The sequence below is a fragment of the Hemicordylus capensis genome, chromosome 16, assembly GCF_027244095.1.
Source record: "Hemicordylus capensis ecotype Gifberg chromosome 16, rHemCap1.1.pri, whole genome shotgun sequence".
Classification (NCBI taxonomy): domain Eukaryota; kingdom Metazoa; phylum Chordata; class Lepidosauria; order Squamata; family Cordylidae; genus Hemicordylus; species Hemicordylus capensis.
Window position 1 is genome coordinate 12,420,964 of NC_069672.1, and position 25,302 is coordinate 12,446,265.

At 49.7% G+C, this 25,302-nt stretch overlaps 1 protein-coding gene and 1 long non-coding RNA gene across 5 annotated transcripts in view; one reads left to right on the forward strand and one right to left on the reverse strand.

Moving 5' to 3' along the window:
* Positions 1-22,127, forward strand: part of LOC128338458 (uncharacterized) — a 39,094-nt gene extending 16,967 nt beyond the window's left edge. Inside the window, exons 3-4 of the long non-coding RNA XR_008312634.1 lie at positions 15,540-15,708; positions 22,025-22,127. This is a non-coding gene — a long non-coding RNA (uncharacterized LOC128338458). The remainder of the gene's footprint in view (positions 1-15,539; positions 15,709-22,024) is intronic.
* TTLL10 (tubulin tyrosine ligase like 10) overlaps positions 1-25,231 on the reverse strand; it is a 130,617-nt gene extending 105,386 nt beyond the window's left edge. For 3 of the 4 annotated variants that reach the window (XM_053280922.1, XM_053280921.1, XM_053280919.1), the window contains exons 1-2: positions 24,884-24,997; positions 19,033-19,180 (exon numbers count right to left, since the gene is read on the reverse strand). In XM_053280922.1, the coding sequence (XP_053136897.1) occupies positions 19,033-19,167 (135 nt within the window). In that variant the 5' untranslated portion in view covers positions 19,168-19,180; positions 24,884-24,997. Of the gene's footprint in view, positions 1-19,032; positions 19,181-24,883; positions 24,998-25,074 lie in introns of those variants that run through there. The other variant, XM_053280920.1, reaches the window with a different exon arrangement.
* Between the last annotated feature and the right edge of the window lie 71 nt (positions 25,232-25,302).

The window sequence follows — 25,302 nt, forward strand, 5'->3', positions numbered from 1 at the left end:
GCCTGGCCTCATATGTCTGGGAAAGCAACCCCTTTGAGGGCAGAGGGTCTGGCAGACTGGCAGCGGCTTCTCCGAGGTTGCAGGCAGGAATATCTCCCAGCCCTATCTTGGAGATGCTGCCAGGGAGGGAACTTGGAGCCTAGATGCTCTTCCCAGAGTGGCTCCATCCCTTGCGGGGAAGATCTTCCAGTGCTCACACATCAAGTCTCCCATTCAGATGCAACCAGGGCAGACCCTGCTTAGCTATGGGGACAAGTCATGCTTGCTACCACAAGCACAGCCCAGCACAGGAAAAGGCAAGGGGGATGATCAGCGGATCAGAACGCCTTCCTGACGAGAAAGAGCGAAGAGCTGGGCCCTTTTTCCTTTCGAAAAAGGCCGGGATAGAGATTTACAACACTCTGATGAAGAAATAGAGGTTCCTCACCCCTTTCTCATCATTATAGAACTCAACAAAATGGCTTCATCTGAACACGGTTTTTGTCTTGTAATTGCATTTGGAAATATTCTAAATTGATCGAGTGGAGTAATAAACCAAACAAAGCCTGACATGTTCTATTTGCACCTGAGTTGAATCCTATCTGTGGGGTGTTTTCCCCCCCTTTTTTTTCTTTCGTACATTTCTGCAAAAAATATATACAAATAACAAGTAGAGGGAAAAGCAGAGATGGGTGAGCGGCAGATTCAGGAAAGACAAGAGGAACAAACACTGCACTCCCATAAGAGAGGGGTTCTGAGCTTTCGGCCCCCAGATGTTGTTGAACTACAACCCCCATCATCCCCTGCCACTGGGGATGATGGGAGCTGGAGTCCAACATCTGAGGACCCAAGAATGAGAACCCCGGCCATAAGATATAATGGCTGCTGGCTTATTTATTAGATGTTATTTTATGTTATGTTATTTTACGATATCCTGCCTTTTTTAAAAAAAAAATCTAAGATGGCTTTAATCTCAGGGAGTACAGGCCTGTCAATAGCCATTAGCTAAATGGAGCCTCCATGTTTCGAGGAAGTCTATATGTCGGATGCTGAGGAGAAACAGCAACGGGGAAGGCCTTCGTGTCCTGCTTGTGGGCTTCCTGGCGGCATCTGGGCTGTCCCCTATCAGAGACAAGACACTGGGGAAGAGCAGCTTTTGCTCTGAGCCATCAGGGGCTCTTCCTATGTTCCGAACAATGAAAGCCTTTTCTCTGAATCCTTGAAAAAGAAGGAGCTGTTGAATGAACCGGTGCAGCAGAGTGCCGATGAATACTTGCTAGCACACGTTTTTATTATTATTGCCATCTGCCTTTTGCCCTCCTCCAAATTTGTGGCGCCGTCCCTCCCTTCCCTATACCCCACCAAACCAACCCCAAACAAGCATATGGTCCTTTCCGACCCGCCCACCCCAGGAAAAAAAAACACAAAACTTTAGTGCCGTAGCATATGGTGGGGGAGTCGGGGAACGGGAAGCAAAATATGTTGACACTCAACTTGATATGCAAGGAAGGCATGGCTTGATCTTAGCCAGGAGGTTACAGCATGTAAACATGATCATTAAAGCACTCGTGTTAATTGCAGGCTGCTAATTGCACCGGGTGAGGCCCCGATGCTGCCACCCTCTGGCCGTCCCCTGAGCCCGAAATCTGAAGCCCCGGTGAAATCATGGGAGCTTATTTGAACTGAGCTTGCTTATCCCCTCACCTGTTCATTAGCTGGTCTTCCATCGCCACGGATGGTGTTTTTCATCCCTATTCCCTCTTCGCAGGGTTGGCCAGATGGCCCATAATTGCTTACGGCTACTGCCTTAAGCGTGCCCAGTGGCTGCGTCCCAGGACCACTTCCTATCAGCCCCACTCATTCAAAAGGGCCAGCGGACCTTGTGACCACCTTAAAACGGTGAGGCTAGACTACTGCAACATGGTTCATATAGGGCTGCCCTTGGAGACAGACCCAGGGGTTTCAGGTGCCAAGCCGAGCATGCATCGGTCTCTGGCTCTGCATGCAGATGCTCACCATCCGAGAGCTGGTCTTGTGGGAGCAAGCATGAATTGTCCCCTTTGCTAAGCAGGGTCTGCCCTGGCTTATATTTGAATGGGAGAGTACATGTGGGAGCACCGTAAAATAGTCCCCTTAGGGGACAGGGCCGCTCTGGGAAGAGCAGAAGGTTCCAAATTGCCTCCCTGGCAGCATCTCCAGATAGGGCTGAGAGAGACTCCTGCTTGCAACCTTGGAGAAGCCGCTGCTAGACTGGGTAGACAATACTGAGCTAGATAGACCAAGGGTCTAACTTGGTATATGGCAGCTTCCTATGTTCCTTTCCCCGTTGCATCCCTTACCATCAGATTTCATCCCCTCTGCCCTCACATCATTTTCAGGGCAGAAGCATTCAACTCTTACCAAGAAGGATGCCTTCACAAACCTTTTGATTGTCTGCAAAGGTTCCCCCCAATCGAATGCGGAGCAGATTTCTGAAAAATGTGTGTAGGCAGGAGTCTCTCTCAGCCTGTCTTGGAGATGCTGCCAGGGAGGGAACTTGGAACCTTCTGCTCTTCCCAGAGTGGCTCCATCCCCTAAGGGGAATCTCTTCCAGTGCTCATACCTGTAGTCTCCCATTCAAATGCAAACCAGGGCAGAGCCTGCTTAGCTAAGGGGACAAGTCATGCTTGCTGCCACAAGGCCATTCAACTTAAGTGGCACAGCGGGAAATGCTTGACTAACAAGCGGAAGGTTGCCGGTTCGAATCCCCACTGGTACTATATCAGGCAGCAGCGATATGGGAAGATGCTGAAAGGTAGGATCATCTCATACTGCGTGGGAGGAAGCAATGGCCAACCCCTCCTGTATTCTACCAAAAGAAAACCACAGGGCTCTGTGGGCGCCAGGAGTCGAAATTGACTTGATGGCACACTTCAAAGTAGAAGTATGGAGAGTTTGCATGATGTGATGGTTAGAGCGGAATAGGACCGGGATCCTGAAAGCTTTGGCACAAGGTGTTGAACTCTGGATGTTGGTTGATCGCTCTTAATGGAATGAATTCTGACCGCCGCTCAATACGGAGTTACTCTTAAAATTTGTACTCTTCCCTTCATTTTCCACTAATGTTAATTATTGTAAGCCACACTCAGGGCTGGCCTTGGCTGAAATGCACGATATACGTATAACATACAACTGCGCTGGTCCTAGCTGGTCTTGTGGTAGCAAGTGTGACATGTCCCCTTAGCTAAGCAGGGTCCACCCTGGTTGCATATGAAAGGGAGACTAGACGTGTGAGCACTGGAAGATATTCCCCCACTTAGGGGATGGAGCTGCTCTGGGAAGAGCAGAAGGTTTCGAGTTCCCTCCCTGGCAGCATCTCCAAGATACAGCTGGGAGAGATCCCTGCCTGCAACCTTGGAGAAGCTGCTGCCAGTCTGTGCAGACAATAATGAGCTGGATAGACCAATGGTCTGACTCAGTATATGGCAGTTTCCTATGTTCCTATGTACCCACCTGAGGGCTTGACTGACGATCCAGCATCTCGCTTCTGTTCTTGTTTTTATCTAACACACACTCAAAGATCAGGAAGGCACACCCAGCTCCCAAATCAGGATAGGAGCCTCCTCCGACCTGAATGCCGACTGCCTGGCCTGCCCTAACGCCCAGATCCAAACTCAGGCCTGCCCTAAAACCTCGCGACGGTCTGAACCAGCCGGCCGGCAAAAATCACGTGGGGTGGATCATCCCCAGGAGAAATGACCGCGTCTGACAGGGCCGCGCGTGCTTCCAGACTGCGCCTTGGCGAGCCGAGAGACGCTATTAAAGAGTGACATTAAACATTCGCTTTCTCATAAAAATGTAATTACTGTGGGCCCTGCGCACGGAAAGCTAATTTCGAGTCGATCGGCGTGTCGCGCGGCTTTGGCGGCCAGGTTGTCAGTTTTTATGTTTTCCTCTGCCGGCAGTCAACATTCTGAAGAGCAAGGAACTTTACTAGCCATTAACCAAATGGTTCTCTCATCGCAATTTAGCCGGCTCCATAACGCGGCGTCCCTGCTTCTCCAGTCGGCAGCAGAAGATACCTTTTTTGTGGAATCGGCTCGCGGCGGGAGGAAAATCCCCTAGCGCCCGCCGAAAGGAACGATGTCTTCCGCTTAATTCGTCCCTTGGTCCATCTAGCTCAGTATTGTCTAGTCGGACTGGAAGCACCGCTCTAGGGTTTCAGGTTTGGGGTCATCTCAGCCCTGCCTAGGAACTGACCCCCGGGATCTCCTGCCAGCAAGACAAATGCTCTTCCACTGAGCTATGGATATTCAGGATGAACAGCTGCCTTCAGAGTCAGACCAGCTGTCCATCGAGCGAGGCGTTGTCTACACTGACTGGCAGCATCTCTCCAAGGAGAGGAGAGCTGGTAGCAAGCATGACTTGTCCCCTTAGCTAACCAGGGTCCACCCTGGTTGCATATGAATGGGAGACTAGAAGTGTGAGCACTGGAAGAGATTCCCCTCCTTAGGGGATGGAGCTGCTCTGGGAAGAGCAGAAGGTTCCACGTTTCCTCCCTGGCATCTCCAGATAGGGCTGAGAGAGACTCCTGCCTACCTTGGAGAAGCTGCTGCCAGTCTGTGAGGACAATACTGAGCTAGATGGACCAATGGTCTGACTCAGTATACAGCAGTTTCCTATATTCCTATGTCTCCGGAGGGGATCTTTCCTAGCCTTATCTGGACAACCAAGGATCTTTTTCAGAGGCTGTTCCACTGAGCTATAGGAACACAGGATGCTGCCTTATATTGTGTCAGACCCTTGGCCCAACTAGCTCAGTACTGTCAACACTGACTGGCAGCAGTTCTCCAAGGTTTCAGGCAGGAATCTCTCCCAGCCCTACCTGGAGACGCTGCCAGGGATTGAACCAGGGACCTTCTGCATGCAAAGCTATTGAGCTACGTCCCTTCCTTGCAATGGCCCCATCTTCACCGGAGATGGCTCCCTGCAACAGAGATCCCCAGAGGCTGTTGACTACAACTCCCATCATCTCCAGCCAAAGGCCACCGCCATTGCGGATGATGGGAGCTGTAGTCAACACCCTGCAAGATTCCCTGTTCCAGGGAGCAGTGGGTCGGCGATCAGCTTTGCAGACCCCCAGGTTTGGAGGGAGGGGAGCGGCTATTTCCATCACTCCGGCCCTGAAGTCCTTGCAAGATCATCAAAGAATAGAAGTCTCCGGTCCTGGCCGTCCAGATACAGAAGAGCGAGAAGAAGATTCAGATACAGAAGATTCCGAACAGCTGTGGTGATGGCGGGGGCGGGTTGGACCCGATAAGCACGCACCATGAAAGAACTCCTCGGCCCTAAAAAGTTTGCTGACATTTTCCCTTCCTTTTGACGGCGATCAGAAGCGCAAAACCCGTCATGCCGTGCCTGGAGTAGAAAGGTGAATAATGCCGGAAATTATAGGTGCCATTCATCTGCATGGCTGAGCGCCTCCAAAAGGGTATTTACCTGTAGCAGCCGATTATCTCTGACTGTGTTATCGGAGGGTGGCAGGTGCGTTCAATTAGATTTCTCCAATAATATGCCCACCCCGTCCTCGTCCCCGCACCACCCCACCTCTTTATCCCTCCCCGAAACCGAATTAACAAGTTTGTCGCGAGCTGCAAACCAGAGTTAATTGCCACATTTGGCCGAGGCCTCTCCTGGTTCTCGGCAATTCCAATCCAAGACCTCGTCGCCAGAGATAATAGGTTTCTATTTATGACACTTGCGATCATCCAGAAATAAATTCCCTTTGCTTAAATCGCATTGTGGCGGGGGGGGGAGGAAGCCATCTGTAATGGGGGGGGGAGCAAAAGATGACAGCAAACCTATCTTATTTGTTACATCTAGGAACCTGCTTATTAGAATGATCCAGACAGCTAGCCAATTAACATTTCAAATGCTGGCTGCCGCCGAATTAATTCTTGATCTGCTCGGAAACCAGGAGTCATGGGCACCTAATCAAAAGACTGATCCACCCCCCACCCAACCCCCTGCTGTATTTTGATGGCGGATGGCTTGGATGTTGGCGCAGTTGTGTCGCGGAGTATAAAGGAACCCGGATCCGGATAACCATAGGCATGCAAAACAACTGGGATATAAAAAGACTGGCTTTGCCTTCTGACAGTGTGATTTTTTTTAAAAAAAATGGAGCTCTGGAATTCAATGGGTCTCGTTGCTCATGATCCACATTGGTGCAGAAGGTGCAGGGGAGGAGACAGACGCTTCCTTGCTTTCTCTTTCTTTCTTTCTTTCTTTCTTTCTTTCTCTCTCTCTCTCTCTCTCCCTCCCTCCCTTTATTTTCCTTCCTTCCTTCCTAACTTCCTTCCTTTCTCTTCCTCCTTTCCTTCCTTTGCACATCTTTCTTTCTCTCTCTCTCTTTCTTTCTTGTTCCCGCGTTTCGCATCAAAAAATCAACTGATATGGAAGGTCTTTCTGGCTGCATGCAGCCCACTGGGGAAAGGAGAACCCCATAACATCCACACACGGGTTCTTTTAATGCAGGGCTGCCCAGATGTGGGACTACAACTCCCATCATCCTGGACTATTGGCCACTGAGGCTGGGGATGATAGGAATGGTAGTCCAAAAACATCTGGGAGGCCAATGCTGTGAAGTGCTGTTTTAAAGGTAAAGTTGTGCTGTCGAGTCGTGGTGACCACAGAGCCCTGCGGTTGTCTTTGGTAGAATACAGGAGGGGTTTGCCATTGCCTCCTCCCGCGCAGTGTGAGACGATGCCTTTCAGCACCTTCCGATATCGCTGCTGCCTGATATGGTTGTTTCCCATAGTCTGGGAAACACACCAGCGGGGATTTGAACCAGCAACCTTCTGCTTGTTAGTCAAACATTTCCCTGCTGCGCCATTCAATTAAAACAACCTTCCGTTTTGCCGGCTTCATCTGTCAATCAAGGACCGGCCACTAGGTGTCGTTCTGCCACTTCCCCCGGCTCTGCAGAATGAATCTCGTAGAACAAAGTTTCAACAGTCTCAGTCTCCGGAGATCTTCTCTCTCTCTCTCTCTGCCATTTCTGTTCTGTTCTGAGTGTGTGCATGCTGCTGGGATCGAATAACACATATGTTTAACCCCCTCCGTTATGGAGCGGCGGCGGGGAAATCCACATGGATTGTCGATCTGAATTTACATGCAGGCAGAACCAGGGCTATGTGGCCGGGCTGCTGAGGAGGACCTGAAGATCATCTAGTCTGGCCTTCTTGGCTGATGCAGAATATCCTGGGCTCAATCTGTAGTCCGCGAGTTAGGCTGTCTTCTCTGGACTTTAAAGGAGTGGCCCTAGGTTCAATCCTCCCTGGCATCTCCAAGTGGGAAAGCCTCCCTGCCTGGGACCTTAGAGAATTGCTGCCAGTCAGTGTAGACGATGCTGAGCTAGATGGACCAAGCGACTGACTCAGCAGGAAGCCGCTTCCGATGGTTATATCTGTGTATGGATTCGACCTTCAGCCAGGCTCTGACAGCATCTCTGCCGCTGGGATTCTGATCCTGGTTGCTCTGATATTCGGCCTTGCCTGTTTTATTTGTTTGTTTAGGAGCTGATTTATGGCCCTCATCTTCGGTCCTCAGAGCGGCCAGCAACGCATATAGGAAGCCGCGATGCTTATTAAGACAATAAATAATAATAAAAGCGATTCGGCAGCAGGAAGGCCGGACAGAAAGCTTAAAGCAGCCAAGCCGTCAAGAGGCAAGAAGATCCAAAGGTTAAAAACAGCCAGACTGGGAAACGCAATTCAACGGGGCCCCTTTGTCTTCGGGGGCTCGGCCTTGACTCCACTCCCAGGGGTGGAAGCGATTCTGTGCTAGCCACGATTCTGTGCTAGCCGCAATCTGGGAAGGGCAACAGAGACCAACCCACGTTATGTGCCCAGCACTGGAGCATGGAAGGCAGTGTCCAGAACCTTCTCCACAAATCTTCTCAAGTCTCTTCCATTCTTATAGTGCCCCCTGACCAGCGTGCTCCAAGGGAAGGAAGCAGGGCCCAGTGCTGCATGGGACGGGTTTGACCCATCAGGTTTCTAGTCCTCAAGGCGGCAAAGCTCGGCACCAGCAGCTCGGTCGCTCGGTGGCTTCTTGGAAGTGAGAGGGCTGAGCAGCCTCTCCAGCAGGCCGGGTTCTGATGACGCCGACATCTCTGGCATGAGTGGAATGAATGAGGCAAGACACATTTGCATCACTGAGGCAGGCGGGCAGAATTCCAATGGATCCTCAAGGCCTGTTTGGAATCACAAGGATTTCTGGCCAGGCTTGCACCCCTAGAGAGGGAAAAGCGAGGGTCGCACTGCTTCTCTCTCTCCCACCCTTGCTGGATTTATTTATTTTTTTAAACAGTGTTCTCCTTTTTCACAACTTTGCTCTGAGGCTCTCTGCCTGGAGACGCGAGATGGACCAGAAATCCTGGAAGCATGCAGCCATCTCTGGCGGTTTTACACCCTTTTATATACGGCCGGTGTTTATATTTTGTGGCTCTCCGATGGCAAAAAATACCACTCGAGCCGATCTTCGGTGGTCAGAGGCAGGATGGGAGCTATTTCATGTGTGACATTCCGGGTTATGGCTGGCCCATAACTCAAGACGCATTCGCACTAGGCCTGGAGATTTTCGTTGTATTCTTTTATTGTCCGGTATTCAATCTGCAGACAGGTGCTGTGCCGGTTACGAGCCGGGATAGCTCTCCAGAAGAGTCTAAGTTCCCCACTTTTTCCAGCAGTATGAAATTTCATGTGTTTCTGGGAGAGTCATTTCACAGGGTCCGTTTCCTTGTTAGGAAACAGGACGGGAGCAAAACAAAATATTACTCATTGCAACTAGTGTTTATTTACGAATAAAGAAATGGAGCAGCTGGCAAAAGGCAATGCACCCGGACCAGGAGGAGTGTTGGTCTTCTTGTAGCAAGCATGGATTATCCCCTTTGCAATGCAGGCTCTGAGCTGGTTTACATTTGAATGGGAGACTACATGTGTGAGTACAGTAAGATATTCCCCTCAGGGGATGGGGCCGCTCTGGGAAGACCATCTGCCTGCTTGCATGAAGAAGGTTCCAAGTTCCCTCCCTGGCATCTCCAGAGAGACTCCTGCCTGCAGCCTTGGAGAAATCGCTGCCAGTCTGTGCAGACAATCCTGAGCAAGCTGGACCAAGGGTCTGACTCAGTATATGGCAGCTTCCTATGTTCCTATCAGGAGTTTGCCAAGTTGTGGCTCATGGTCAACCATTAGGAAGGGGATTGAAAATAAAGCTGCTAATATTATAATGCCTTTATATAAACCAATGGTGTGTCCACCATTCACACAGTCAGACAGATGTTATTGACTTGATTGTTTCACCCAGACATCGAGTCCTTCCCAAGGGCCTGGGATGCCTGGATTTTATTGTCAATATTGCTGTTATAAAAATCATCACAAAATGTAAGCTGTTCCCAGTAAAGTTGCTTTTTGTAATTGACTGATGGTCATTTCCATGGCCCCTATAGTATTGATGTGCTCTTCAAGGTGTTTTGGAATTGCACCTAGGGTGCCAATTACTACTGGGGTTATTTTGGTCTTCTTCTGCCACCATTTGAAGTGCATCTTCTTCACTGTCCTTGATATATTCTTCAAGGCCTCTTTTCTGCTCCTCTACTGTTTGATGGACTTGCAGCATTCCTCTTCCACCGGAGGTGCGAGGGAGGTATAGCCTATCGACATCACTGCGGGGGTGCAGAGCATGATGGATGGTCATGATTTTCCTGGTCTTACGATCCAGCGCCTCTAGCTCTGCCTGGGTCCAGTCTATTATCCCTGCAGTGTATCTGATAATAGGTATAGCCCAGGTGTTGCTGCCTGTCAAGCTTTTGAGGTGCAAATAGGAAACTATCTTCTGTAATGCCAGGATTGGATTCTTATTCAAAGTGGCTTTTGGCTGTGGCCTACTCTGAAGCACTGTGTGGAAAAACTCCAGTGGGAAACAGGATGCTACATTCCAATGGCCAAACTTTCCTCTCCCGTCCCCACCCAAGGGCGCCACCGGGCATCAACGGCCATCAATGCCACTGGCCATCAACGCTCAATTCAGTGGATATCTCCTATCCATCCAGCCAGGGACCAAACTCGAAACTAGAAAGCCTAGAGAGGGTTCCGCCGTCACTTGACCACAACCCACAGCACTTCCCGATGCAGTGCCGAAGCACAATATCTTCCACATGCATATGTGTGGCAAAGCAGGCCGGGCTTCTGTTTTCAAAAAATTTGCCTGAGCGACGGGGGATTGCGGCGTCCTGATCGAGGCTCATCATAAACATATTAAGGACCTCGGCGTGATAAATCCGATTCCGACAAGACGCCGTGGGGTGGGGAGAATGATAAAACCGAGCAATCAACAGAGACACAAGGGGAAGACGTCCTTGGGGTGTGTGGCAGCTAATTTATTGCGATTACCCAGATCTCTCGCTTAAAAAGGACATCAGTGTGTGTGGCGGTGCCTTCATAAATGCTTAATTTATAACTCCGTCTCCAGAGCCGGGCTCTGCCCGCAAACACTTTCCGACACACCGACCCTCTTCCATTTCGGCTGGGTGCTGAGCATTACTCATGCATTTAATAAGGCAACGGGAGAGGAATTGTCGTTATCAATGGCAACACCGTCCCCCCTCTCTCCCATACTTGGGCATACTTATGGGGCTATTTGGGGCAATGAGGGTAATGGAGCGTTTGGTGGTGGCTGCCATTGGACGATACAGAGCGGACTTATATGAAGCGGGCCTGGGGTGCATCTACCTTAGAAGGCCAGAAGTGGTTTCCCATCTCTGTTTCCAGATCTTGAACCTGGATTTTTCTGAGTGCCAAAAGATGTGGGCCCTTCTCCGTGGGAAAATCGTGCCAGATTACTTCAGCCATTAGTCATGAGCCAGCTGAGACGGTCAGTACCATCTAGCGGGGACGAATTCTCCTTGTGATTCTTGCCCAAGTCAGGGGTGGACCGATACTCTGCAGTCTCATCCTGGAGAGAATCTCTCTAGGTGGTCGCTAAGAGTCGACACCGACTTGATGGCACTTAATCAGACAACACTTTTTTAAAAATCTTCTGTAATTTGCTTTCTTTTAATATTGTAAACTGCTTTGGGCACCTTTGTCAAGGCAGAAAGGCAGTATAAAAATATAGTAAATAAATCAATAATCAATCAATCAATCAATCAGGGGCGTAGGGAATTTGGCAGAGGCCAACAGCTCCCCCACCCCCTGGGTGTTCCTTCTAAGCCACGCCCCCTATGTCTGATGTCAGATGCAAGGGGGCGGGGCCAGTACCCTTGAGGCCTGGGGACAACTGTTCCCCCTTGCTCAATAGTTGCTACGCCCTTGGACCAAATCTACACCCTGAGAGATGGGAAAGAGGGGATTGCATTGCAAGACGCAGCTTGCAGTCTGTCCTCGGGCTTTCAAAAGGGTGTTCTTAGATGTTTTAAAGACACAAATGCTCCTCTAGCGTGGCTACAACAGCAGGAGAGAGGGCAGGCCTTCCGCTCTTGCCTGTGGGCTTCTCGGAGGCATCTAGTGGGGCCACTGTGGGGAACAGGATGCTGGACTAGATGGGCCTTGAGCCTGATCCAGCTGAGCTGTGCTTATGCTCTTAAAACTGTATCATCAGGGGAATGGAAATGAAAATGGGCAGGAGTGTCCTCCAAAGATGGAGAAAGTACAAACATTTGCCCATTGTTACCCTAACCCTGACTCTAACCCTCTCCTCTGTGCAAATCAAATTGACCCTAATCATTGGGGGGCGGGGAAGAAAAAGAGAGAACTCCCAGAAGGCTGTAAGTCAAGCCTACTCAACTTAGGGTCCCCCCCCAGCTGGTTTTGGACTACAACTCCCATAATCCTCAGCCACAGTGGCCAATAGCCAGGGATTATGGGAGTTGTAGGCCAACACCTGCAGGAGGGCCGAAGCTGAGCAGGCCTGCTGTAAGTGCACCACTGCTATCACCACTTTCTCATCACTGGGGGGTGGGGGGGTTGGCGTTGCCAAGAATCTCTCCGAGCATTCATCCCCTGACACGGCAAAGGTAAAGTATGCCGTCGAGTCGGTGTTGATTCGTGGCGCCCACAGAGCCCTGTGGTTTTTCTTTGGTAGAATACAGGAGGGGTTGACCATTGCCTCCTCCCACACAGTCTGAGATGATGCCTTTCAGCATCTTCCTAGATCGCTGCTGCCCAATAGAGGTCTTTCCCGTAATCTGGGAAAACCTCCAGCGGGGATTCGAACCGGCAACCTTCTGCTTGTGAGTCAAACATTTCTCCTCTGCACCATGGTAGCAATGGCCAAATTTGTGGGCCTCGCTCAGGGGGACTAGGGAACCCGTGGACAGCAGACAAGTTCCAGATGTGTCCTCAATCTCAACCCAGAGAGAAGGAAACTGGAACGTACAAAGCTGGTGAATCAAATCTCTGTGTGTCTCTGTGTGTTTCTCTCTGTGTGTGCACGCAAATTGGTCGCATTTGCTTATTTATTTATGCCGGCTCCCAAATCCCGGGTCCTTCTTCCACGCAAAATTACTGCCACTCTTACTTAAGCATTCTGCATTTCCTAACGAAATAAATTAATAACGGAATAAATTCTCTCTCTCTCGCCTAGTTTTCCCTGCACTGTGGGCTTCTGCCTCCGTACAATGCACAGCTCACCAACGGTATTCAATAAATAAGCGAGGGTTGTTGGGGTGTTTTTTTTGCAAGATCTTTCTTGCCAGTTCTGCTAATGATCCGTGATGTTTGTGATCAACAAACCATTTCCCTCCGAGAAGCTTCAATCGGGTTTGGGTCTCCCGGGATCCAATTTTTGGTTTCCCCCGCCTCCTCCTCCTGTCTCTCATCTCCGTGACGGTGCACTTTACAAGTTCCCGGAGCTGTGAGCGGACTACGTCTAGCTTAGCACAGCCTCTTCGGGGGAAATAAATATCGGACATGATAGGCATTGACGGGGACTGGAGTGGGAGGTATATTAGGCATTTGATGGGGGTAGCGTGGACAGCCGGAAGACGCTAAGGAGCATCCTCAGAAGTCGGGACCACCAACAAAGACAGAGGAACAGAGAGAGGAAGGAATATGATGTGCATATTTTGTCTGAGCCTGTGCCTAGCATGGTGCATGTTTTTAGGCCCTTTCCCCTCAGAATCAGGGACCGTCTTGAGGCAGCATTCTTCCCCTTCCCGCCCCCCTCCCCACTCTTCAGGGCCCTCCGTTCATCGCCTCAGGCCTTGTTCATGGCCCCGATCTGGTTGGCAGGGACTAGAGACAGTGCCCATCTGGCAATGCTCACACTTCTAGTCTCCCTTTCATATGCAGCCAGGGCGGACCCTGCTTAGCTAAGAGGACAAACCATGCTGGCTACCACCTGACCAGCTCTTCCTCTAGAGCGGGGATTCTCAACGTTGGGTCCCCAGATGTTATTGGACTTCAACTCCCATAACCCCCGGCCCCAGTGGCCTTGGGCTGGGGATTATGGGAGTTGAAGTCCAAAAACATCTGGGGACCCAACGTTGAGAATCCCTGCGTCTAGAGGGTCGAAGTGACTGTGTGGAAGCCAGGGAGGAGGAACACTGCTTTTGATTGTGTGAATGACCTCATAGTATTATTATGCGTAATTGTACTCAGTACTCGGGAAGCACTCGGCAACTTAAAATATATCTCATTTATCGCATGTGAGGGTGAGCCCCCACCTTCAAGCATGCGAAGATGATTATTTTCTCCCTCTAAATGGCAGGCTGAGAAAGGCCTCACTCCCTTTCTGCCTTGTCAGCTCCTGTAATTGAGAATTCAACAGCAAAAAAGCAATGTAACGAGCTCTCAGTTTTTACTGTCAGGTCGGCCATCCACATCTTTCAACTTTATGAAGCGTGTTCTCGCAGTGAGACAAATTGTACACAGGGCCTTGGATCCAATACTCCCTGCTTGACATTTTCTCTTTGCCTCCGATGCGGGAGCCACACCGCTGATGGCACGGCCCAGATGAGAGGAGGAAGAAGAAGAACAGAAGAAGAAGGAGATGATGATGAGAAGCCATCAGCTAGGAGCATAGGAAGCTGCCACATACTGAGTCAGACCCTTGGTCTATCTAGCTCAGTATAGTCTACACAGACTGCCAGCGGCTTCTCCAAGGTTGCCGGCAGGAATCTCTCTCTGCCCCCACTTGGAGATGCTGCCAGGGAGGGAACTTGGAACCTAGATGCTCTTCCCAGAGTGGCTCCATCCCCCTAAGGGGAATCTCTTCCAGTGCTCACACATCAAGTCTCCCATTCATATGCAACCAGGGCAGACCCTGCTTAGCTAAGGGGACAAGTCATGCTGGCTACCACAAGACCAGCTCTCCTCTCCAGAGCTAAACCATTCAGATAGACTTCCTTCCTTCCTTCCTTCCTTCCTCTTCCTCCTTTCCTTCCTTCGCACATCTTCTTTCTTTCTTTCTTTCTTTCTTTCTTTCTTTCTTTCTTTCTTTCTTTCTTTCTTTCTGTCTCTTTCTCCCCTGGTCTAGAATGCCGCTGCACGGATGCTCATGGGTGCAAGTCGCTTCATGAGTGTCACGCCCATCCTGCGGCAGCTTCATTGCTTACCGGTCTGCTTCCAGGCTAGATTCAAGGTGCTGGTCTTGACCATTAAAGCTGTACACGGCTTGGGGCCGGAGTATCTGTCAGACCACATTCGAACCATATGAACATGCCAGGGGCCCTCCGTTCATCATCTCAGGCCCTGCTCATGGCCCCGCCACTGACAAAGATCCGGCTGGCAGGGAGTAGAGACAGGGCCTTTTCGGTTGTGGCCCCTCGGCTTTGGAACGCCCTCCCTGAAGAGCTTCACCAAGTTCCCTCCCTCAGTGTTTTTTTTAAAAAAACACAACTAAATATATATCTTTTTAAAGAGGCTTTTTAATGCTCCACCTTGCTTATATCTGGTAGGTCCTTACATTTTTCGTTTCTATAACTCTCAATGTTTAGCTTTGAAAATAACTTTTAATCTGAAACTTAATACTGATGGTGGTTTTCACCTTGACTTTTAACTTGTTTACTTGATTTGGTTAATTGTATATTAGTTTTATTTTACGCTGTAGGGGCTGCGAGGGGCAGGGAGAAATGGGGGGGGGGCTTGGATTGGGTAACCAAAAGATGACAAAGTTCAAAGGATACTCCACGGAAGAGAGAGAGAGAGAGAGGTGTAGTGGTTAGTGTCTGAGTAGGATTGGGGAAATCTGGGTTCAAATTCTGCACTCGTGACGTGAAATCCCAGCCAAGCTCTGATCCCAGCCTTGTCAGGCCTGGCTTCTCCCCAGCCTCGCCCAGACGAGCAATATTTTTAAAAGCAAAAAATTGGGGACTAGTATGTAGAAAAGACCCCGCTTCCGTAACAGCGACATAAAGTTCAGATGTAAGAGTGCCTTCCTGCTTCCTGTACACTTTGATATCGCTCCGGCAGGCAAAATGGTGCAGGACTAGGTAAAACACAATTTTTAAAAAGGCAAGCTGCCGCCGCTGTCTGAATAAGACGGAGTTGAAGCGAAAAAGATCACAAGCTCTTTTCCAGCAGCCTGGATTTCATGCTGAGAGACGGAGCTAAGCGGGCCCGCTCTTCCTGTCCGTGGGTGAAGCCCTGTCTGCCTCAGACGACAAGGAACGGATCAGAGATAAGAAAATGCACCCAGCGGGAGGCAACAGGCTTCGGCCGGGCATCTGAAATCCATTTAGGCCCGGAGGTAGGACCGTGATATTCGTGTAATTGCTCTGGTTTCCCTATCAATGGTCCCCCGGCACTTGGCGCACTGCTTGATGAAACAGGGAAGGCTGTTGTCTGACTCTGCTCTCCCAGAGCCAAGTTGCAGGGACGGCTCCAAGAGATAGCCAGGGGTAGTGGGCACTCCCCCCCCCCAAAAAAAAACCTCCCGCGCACCCTTTCACTCCCCCATCCACCAGATGGGAAGGTCGCAGCCAGACAATACAGTCGTGATATATTGTGCGCCTAGAGCTTGAATGGATTGTTTTCAAAAGCCTCCGTTTGCTGAAAGAAACTTCATTCTCACTCAGGCCTCTTCTCCAGAACAAGCAGCAGAAGCCACTGCAGCCAGGTTGGGAAGAGACTCCTCCAGCCTCCCAGGAGCCAGCCCAGCCCTTTAACTTCCTTCCTGGACAGGAAGTGGCCTGGGTGGGACCATAAGTGCAGGGGGATGCAGGGTGATCTCCCCTGTAGGTAAGAGACTCCTCCAGCCTCCCAGGAGCCAGACCAGCCCTTTAACTTCCTTCCTGGACAGGAAGTGGCCTGGGTGGGACCATAAGTGCAGGGGGATGCAGGGTGATCTCCCCTGTAGGTAAGAGACTCCTCCAGCCTCCCAGGAGCCAGCCCAGCCCTTTAACTTCCTTCCTGGACAGGAAGTGGCCTGGGTGGGACCATAAGTGCAGGGGGATGCAGGGTGATCCAAGCCTTGGCACCATCTCCCGGTAGGGCTAGGAAAAGACTCCTGCCTGGAACCTTGGAGAGCCGCTACCAGCCACAAAAGACAATACACTGCTAGAGATGGACTGAAAGACCTTAGCATAAGGCAGCTTCCTATATCATTTTCATGGGTTCTCGAGTCCTGCCCGGGGAGAGAAGAGCTCAGCTGAACTGGACCTTGCATTAGATCAGGACTGCTCAACTTCGGCCCTGCCTGCAGATGTTGGCCTACAACTCCCATAATCCCTATTGGCCACTGTGGCTGGGGATTATGGGGATTTTAGTCCAAAAACAGCTGGGGAGGGGACCAAAACTGATCAGGCCTGCATTAGATGGACATTTGCCTTCCATGGGAGCTCTCCGGGGTCCTGAAGAGCCCTGCCTTCCTATACAACACAGCTTGGGTCAGCACTGCAACAGTGAACATTAATTGTCCTTTTTACTAAGCAGGGTCTACCTTGCATTGGTTTTGGAGGTGTGATGGCATGTGGGTGCTGTAAGACATTCCCTTTAGGGGCCGGGGCCATAGCTCAGTGGTAGAACACCTGCTTTGCCTGCAGAAGGTGCCAGGTTTGACCCCTGGCAGCATCTCCAGGTAGGGCTGGGGAAGACCCCTGCCTGTAACCTTGGAGAGCTGCTGCCGGTCAGTGCAGACAATACTGAGCCAGATGGACCAAGGGCAGACTCTGTATGCAGCAGCTTCCTATATTCCCTATGTTTTTAAGTATCCTACTTGCAAAGGGAAGCCCATTGACCCTCTCTCTCCACAACATCCATCACAAAGTCCAGTAAATTTCTCCTGTATCCACAGGCTCCTAAATCCAAGGAAACTTTACCAAGGCCTGTGTTACCTTCCCAATCCATTACTGCACCTAACGGTTGCAATTAATGCCCTCAAAAGCTGCAGCTGTGGACGCCGCTTAAAAGACAAGAACCTACCCGGCGCCTCAAAGGGAAATCTAATATAGAAATAATCGTCATCAGGCTTCATTAGCAGCACAGGCTGTTATCAAGACACACAATTAAATCTATACATACGACGGCAAGCCAATACGCTTTGCGCCCGGGACTTTAATCTGCACGCTGGAGCACAAATCTATAAGGAGGAAAATCAACCATTAATTTTAATAACGCCTTGAGTTACCAAGGGCCGGGTAGCGTTTCCAGCACCGAGACGACAGCTGCGCCTCGTGGGAGGCATCAAAAGAAAAATTAACTCTTCTTTCTTTAGATATGAATAGGAAAGCGGCTTCTCTGGGTGTCGAAATGCAGCCGGTGCGAACGTCAGGTAACAGGATCTCACGCAGACACACACAGCAAAACCCCTCTCGGTGGAATAAACCGGTTTTTTCTATACCCATACATCCTTCTCAAGCCATGTCCGTCTGCAGATCACTGGCAGTCCTGTGGGCTTAAGGGAAGCCTGTTTATATTCAACTCTGTGTTCCCAAAGGATGCATCGATGGTCAGTATCCAGCAAAGGTCTCGTTTCGGGTGTCTGACATTGGTTGTGTAATAAACACAACGATGATTTTAAATTCCGCTGCCCTTCAGGAAGTGGGCCAGCATTTCCCACCCAGACGTCCATGAAGCAAACGTTATGAATTTATGCACTGCCAAAAAATACAAGTATAGACTCACAAGGGAATGTGGATATCCCAGTCCGTGCCTGAGCTTGGTCAAAGTTTCAGGCGCGTTTCCCTCGCAGAAGCAGAAGGGGTTGTGACTGTCTTGAGGGAGTCTTCTTCAAGCGGAGACATTTCCTGCTCTTTTTGTTCAAGTCCGGTTTCCCCCCTCCTCACCACTGCATCCCAATAGCTCCACCCACCGGGTTGTCTGCTAACTGCCCTCCGAGTCCACAAACATTCCGCTCCATTATGAATGTGTGCATCGTCAAAAAAAAAGTACAAGTACAAGCCCATAACAAAATGTTGCAACATATCCCTAGTGTACATGTGTCACCTGAAGCTGTGCGTGGTGAATGTTTTGGGCACGTTTCCCCTTCAAGGAGGAGGGGTTATGACTATATTGAGGGAGTATTTTGAATTTCTGAGACATTCCCTGCTCCTTTTGTTCAAACCCTGCTTCCACCAACACCTTGCCTCCGAGTTCCATTAGCTCCACCCACTTTCTTGTCTGTTAAGTGCACTCTAAGTCCATGAACATTCCACTCCAGTTTGTGGGGGGAGGGTGCCCCCTTGGGTTTCTTTCCTTCCAATTTTTATGAAATGCAGGTTACCCCAGGTCTGCCCACAGCAAATGAGGAGAGAAGAGGAGGCTGTTGGCAGTCTTCCCTCCTCCCTGCTCTCTGTGTCACTCTGAAAGCTTGCAAGGGGCCAAACAGGGCTGCCCCCACCGGAGTCACAGGACTGGGCAGCATCTGGAATCCCACCGCAAGTACCACAATTTCCTGAAAACCAATCCTCCTGATTGGAGAGGGTTATCTGAGCTCTTTCTTGCAGCAGTATTAAGCTTGGCAGTGGAATTATTGGCTTGTCTATACAGCTTCCATTTCTCATCGGAAAGTGATTCAGACGGCTGCTCCCAACCAGCCCAACGTACAAGCAAGAGGCAGACCGGTCAGCCTTACCTGTCGCCGTCTTCTGAACCTCTCAAAGGCCTCCTGCATGCTCTCTGTGTCCGCCTTCTTACCTTTCCCTTCGTCATCTGACCCGTCAAGGTACACCGTGAAGGCACAGCAGTTGCGTTTTCCTCCTGACTCCATCCTGCTTTCGTGCCTTCCATACAGAGAAGTTTGACTTTGTGTCATTCTCCAGCAACTCACATTTTTAATGGCTGTTCAGACTCTCAGGAAAGTTTGAACACCAGCTTCCAACACCAGCTCAGCAAAATGCTGCACACCTGATCACTTCCCCCCATCCCCTCCAAAAAGGATCCCAGTAGTAGAAAATAGGAGGGGGAACAAAATCAACAGGGGTGTGTGACTAGTTATGCATACATATATGAACTTATGATGCTGCCGGCTGAGTTGAACTATTGACCCAGCCAGCTTAGTATTGTCTACACTGACTGGCAGCAGCTTTCCAGTATCTCAGGCAGGAGTCTTCCCAGTTACAGATGATGCCAGAGAATCACCATGTGAACCTGGGATATATGTGATGCTGCCAACTGAGTTGGACTATTGGCCCATCTAGCTTAGTATTGTCTAGATTGACTGGCATCTGCTTTTCAGCATTAAGTCAGAGGTTTCTCCAGCACAGATGATGCCAGATCCTGGGATTTTCTATGTGAAAAAATAGAAGTTTCTACCACTGAGCTACGATTCTATTTTCTGAATTCATTCACACAGAAGAATTTTTGAGGGAACTTAAATGTAGCCTTCTGATGGCGGAGGCTAGAACTGAAAGGACAGTCTGTGTGGAAAGCATTTTGTATACCACCCAGAGACGCAAGTTTTGGGAAGTATAGAAATATTTTAAATTTTTAAATAGCCCATTGTTCCAATGACACTTTTAAAGGGTATATGTCTTGGCTGCTGTTTTCTACAGAGCGCCTACAGAAAGGCACAGCAGGCATTTAAAATCCTAATAAAACGGCCACATATCTGGTAAGGAAACAGAGTGCCTCACCGCTTAGGTTAGTGTGGGGAATAAACCACCGCTGTTCTCGCAGACAGGCAGCAAAGCACTTAAATCTGTCTTTGCCTCGTTACCCAGATAATTAAAATTTCGCTTGGTAGCGCACGAGACCAGTAAGTGAGTTTATTAAAATATCTGTAAGGCTGTTGCTGTGTATCCCCTGGAGATCTTAACTGCATCGGCAAACATTTCTGCCACGTACCTGAAAGATGCATGCGACACCGTTTGAAAGGGTAGGCACAGAGTGTGTGTGGTTGTGTGTGTGTGTGTGTGTGTTCCCTTCCATGACATGTCAGGCCTCTTCCCTGAACACTCAACTTTCCTTCTTCTTTTAAAAATGAAGTTTCTAGCCCTGATGGAGATGTAAGAGAACATAGAGACGGTGAGCCCTTTCTCACGATCACGTGAGAGGGCTTGAGGGTGAGCAGTGGGGAAGGCAACAGAAGATCTCTCTCCCTGCAGACGATCCGGGTAGGGGGTCTAGGTGTGTGGATTGCCCGGAAACTGCAGTTGGTCCAGAATGCAGCAGCCAGGTAGGTCTCTAGGTCATCTAGGAGAGACCATATCACCCCTATCTTAAAAGATCTACACTGGCTGCTGATACGTTTCTGGGCAAAATACAAGGTGCTGGTTATTACCTATATAGCCCCAAACAGCTTAGGCCCTGGGTATTTAAGAGAACGATTTCTTCGCCATGTGCCCCACGGTCCATTAAGATCATCTAGAGAGGTTCGTCTGCGGCTTCCGCCAACTCATCCGGCGGCTACTTGGGAAAGGGCCTTCTCCTTGGCTGCCCCTGGACTTTGGAACACGCTCCTGGTCGAAATAGGAGCCTCCCCATCTCTGGCAACTTTTAAAAAGGCACTGAAGACACATTGATTCACCCAGGCTTTTAATTGGATTTATAGTTTTAACAATTTTAATACTGGGCTTTAAATGTTTTTAATGCTTTAAATGATTTTAATTGTCAATTGGTTTGATGTTTTAAATGATTTTAATTGTAAACCACCCAGAGACGCAAGTTTTAGGTGGTACAGAAATATTTCAAATAAGTAAATAAAGAAGGAGAAGGAGAAGAAGGAGAAGTAGATCAGCGCCCATATTCCAATGAGCCAATGAGCACAAAGGTTCTGGACTTCCCCCACCCCCACCCCCCATGTTGCATGAACCTCTGGTTTGAATCCTGGTTTATCTATCCTTTTAAAATGTGGGTTAGCTGGAGCGGTTTGACCAGGATTGCCCTGAAATTCTGGGTTCACTCAGAATTCTGGACTCCACTCAAGTCAGGTCGAGTTCTTTATGATCACCTGTGACCCGTAAAAATCCACTCTGCTTGGTTCACTAATCCTGCTCAACTTTCTAACCAGGATATTTGTGATTGTGTGAAGCCAGCGATCCTTAAATTCTATGGAGCGGCCATCTTGCAAAAGAAGGGGCTGTAGAGCAGTTCAGATTATCATCGTTGGGGTAGGAGAAGCCTACTATTTTAATTTGGGAGCTCTGCGTGCTCCCAGTTTTTCATAGTTCAAAACAAGGTCGGAAGTGGGGAGCTGGATCGTGAGTGAAGCCCCAGCTGGGTCGGATGGTTTTTCTTCCCGCCTTGGGCCGAAGCGAGGACAAAATCTGGATAGGGCTCAGCTCATGATCAAGCTCCCAGCCTCCAACCTTGTTTTCAACTGATGCGCCATCAAAAGTCAGGAGCGTGCCAAGCTCCCGAATCAGGGTATTCTGTTGATCGTGTGGACTGGCTTATTATCCGATGAGTTGTGTTTTGCATTTTTGGGAGACATCATTTTGAAAGCGCAGCTGCTGCCAACCGATCCTTACAAGTCACCTCTTTGTGTCTGTGACGATTCTCATTTTCCTTCACTTCATTCAAGAGAATGAAGCAGATGCTGGAAACAGCTGGTTTGGGGATTGACTGATCAACAAATGGCGACTGAATGCCTCAAATCTCTCTCTTCTTTCTTTTTTTGCCTCCAGGAGAAGCCTCGTTGATTGGGAACAAACCACAGGGCCAACAGGATCCCCGAGTCTCTGCCGCCTTTCAGTTTCTTTGCCCATTTCTCCCCGCCGATGTTTAAAAAAAAAAAAATCAAAAGGTATCTATCAAATCAAAGCAGCCTTTGATTCTTCAGTAATATCAAAAAGCAATTGTGGCTCCCCCCGTCACACCGCCCCGTCTCTGCTAATGAGAATCAGGTTTTCATACCGTGATGACTTTTAGTATGTGGGGGTGGCGGGGTGGGGAGACGTTTGGGGTGAAGCCAGCCATTGGGTGGAATTTGACAGATTAAATTGGCAGACGGGGAAAGTGTGATGCTTGTGCATTTACAGGTTATCCCCCATACATATCTGCATATTCACTTTAGAAGGGCCTTCCGCGCAGTTCAGTTGAGCTTACTCCCAAATAAATCATGCACAGTATTGCAGCTTTAATGGAGGAAGCTAGCAGAACCACTCAGGGACCCAGTATAAAATCCATACTCTCATTTCTTTTTCAGGGCACTTACTTGTCATCCTTATAATTCTGATAATCCAGTGTTTTGTTACAGTTTTAAAAAAGAAAGTTCCTAGTCCTGATGGACATGAATATGAACTATGTGCCATATAAACTTGAGAGAACAGATGAGGCCGTAGTTCATGCAGAAGGTTCCAAGTTCCCTCCTCGGGAGCATCTCCAAGATAGGCCTGAGGCAGAGAGAGACTCCTGCCTGAAAGCTTGGAGAGTTGCTGCCAGTCAGTTGAGACAATACCGAGCCAGCTGGACCAAGGGCCTGACTCAGAAGGCAGCTGCAGGTATTCATCAGGAGCATCCATGGCTCAGCAGTAGAGCATCTGCTTTGCATGCAGAAGGTCCCCGGTTCAATCCCTGGCAGCATCTCCAGTGGGGCTGGGAAAGACCGCTGCCTGAAACCCTGGAGAACCACTGCCAGTCATAACTGAGCTAGATGGACCAATGGTCTGACTCAAAGGCAGCTTCCTATATTCCTAAGGGTATCTTAAGGAACATTTCCTGTTTTGTTCTTCCACATGTTGTGAGGCCGGGGAGGGTCTAATCCTGTCGCAGGTGCCACTGCAATCTGAGCGTCTGCAGCAGGGGCGTATCTAGGGTGGGGCAGGCAGGGCACATGCCCCGGGCGCCACTTGAAGGGGGGTGCCATTTCTTAAAATTAATTTTAAAAAAAAAAAAAAAAAGGCTGCCGAAAACAAAATGGCCACCATGCATGCTCAAATGGCCTCTTTGAGGCCCTAGGCCATACCAGGCCTCACAGAGGCCATTTGAGCATGCATGGTGGCCATTTTGTTTTCAGCTGCCATTTAAAAAAATAAATAAATTAAAAAATGGCCACCGCACATGCTTAAATGGTCCCTGTGAGGCCCTAGAGGCCAGCAGGGGGGAGGGGGAACCTTTGCAGACCCCTCCAGCCTTTAGAAGCCCCCCAAAGGGGCTACAGGTATTTTTTTTTAAAAAAAATTAATATAATATAAGTTACTGTACACATATTCAGATATGTGACTTGTATGTGACCATCAGACTTGTATTTTTCTGCTGATATTATGGTAACATTATCTTAAAGATGGGTGTCAGATGTTTGGACAGGGGGCGCAATTTCAATGCTTGCCCTAGGCGCTATTTTCCTTAGATACGCCTCTGGTCTGCAGGGCCTCCTGCACGGTAGCCCCCTATCAGACCTGCTCGCGTGTGACTTCTCCAGATCTGGCACTGCCTATTTTTAGCTCCCTTAACCTCATTTAAGAGGGAGGCCCGATCCCAGCGGGTCACATGGGAGTGCAAAACCGGGCTGGACTCGCTTCGCCTAGCAAGTGTGTATGAATAACCTTAATAAATGCTATGGGGAGAAGGGGAGATTCCTTCTCTCTTCTTTCCCACAACCACAAAATTCCCTTTGGGATAAGACAATGCCATGTTCGTGGTGGTGGCTTTTGTAACCCAGACCCAATAAACAGGACTGCACAGCCCTGGGTCCTCTAGCTAGCTCCTGTTGGATTACAAGCCCCATCATCCCCAGACATAGTAGCTAATAGTCAGGGATGATGAGAGCTGTAGTCCAACATCTGTGAGAGAGGGCAGAGGTTGTGCAGTCAATTGCAACACGGTGTGTTCTTCTGCATCACTGCCTACTATTGCATAAGGATGTAGATACATATTAATGATGTCGGGCGCACAAGTGATTGATGCATAATGAGTTGCTATACTATCAACGCACTTGGCATAGCTGATGAGCATGCCAGGCTTTTCAGTAAGCTGTCAGTGGCTCTGAGTCGATGACGGGACAGAGATCGAAATATATTTATTTATTCAATATGTGCCCCTCTGTACACACACCGCTGTATCTTTGGGGTTGGAAAACTAAACCGCCGATGAAACAGCTGGATCCACAAGGGATGTGGCCAGTCACTAAACTATATATTTAAAAAATCAGAGTTGCATTTAAGTTTGACCCACATTTCTGCGGTGATCTGTTGTCGGTGGCCGCTGCACTTCTATAGGACTCATATGTGTACCTCGAGATGGACATACCAGGCGGCAGAGAAATATATATGTAATGTATTCAGGAATTATGCAAAATCCATGGCTAGTAACACACTATGCACCAGGCAGTTGTGCAAAGGGCATTGTTTAGAAGCACACACACTGTTGCACCTGTGAAACTGGCATGGCATTCAGTTGCACCTTTGCAATTGACATGACTTTCCATTGCCCTTGTGAAATCCACATGCATTTAAGCCGGTTTGCAAAATGCCAGTGCTCTTAATGTGCTTCCTCCACTGTTTGGGGGGGATACCTGTTTTTCCTCCCCAAAATCCCCCTCTCACCTGAGCCCGCCCCGCCTCTTCCAGGGGGTGGGGGCTGTCCGTCCCCTAGCAACGCCCAAGATGGCCTCCCTCCGCAGCAGCCTCTCTGGGAATTGTAGTCCCCCGCCCTACCGCTCCTCCATTCCCTCCTCCGCTCGCGAGGACTCCATTTCCCGAGAGCCCCCGCGGCGCCGCCGGAGAGACAGGTCTACCTGTTCGCGGCGAGACGGGTCTGGCGCGGTGGCTGATGGGGGTTGTAGTCTGCTCGCCGCCGGCGGCTCCAGCGAAGCGGACGGGCCAGAGGCGGGCCGGCGAGACTACAAATCCCAGAGAGGCGCGCGCGGCCGCGGCGTAAGGTGGCGTCTCAGGGCGGGGGGTACGAACGGGAGCCGGCTGTGTTCGGATGTCGCCAACGACTGCTTAGCCCGCGCGCTCAGGTG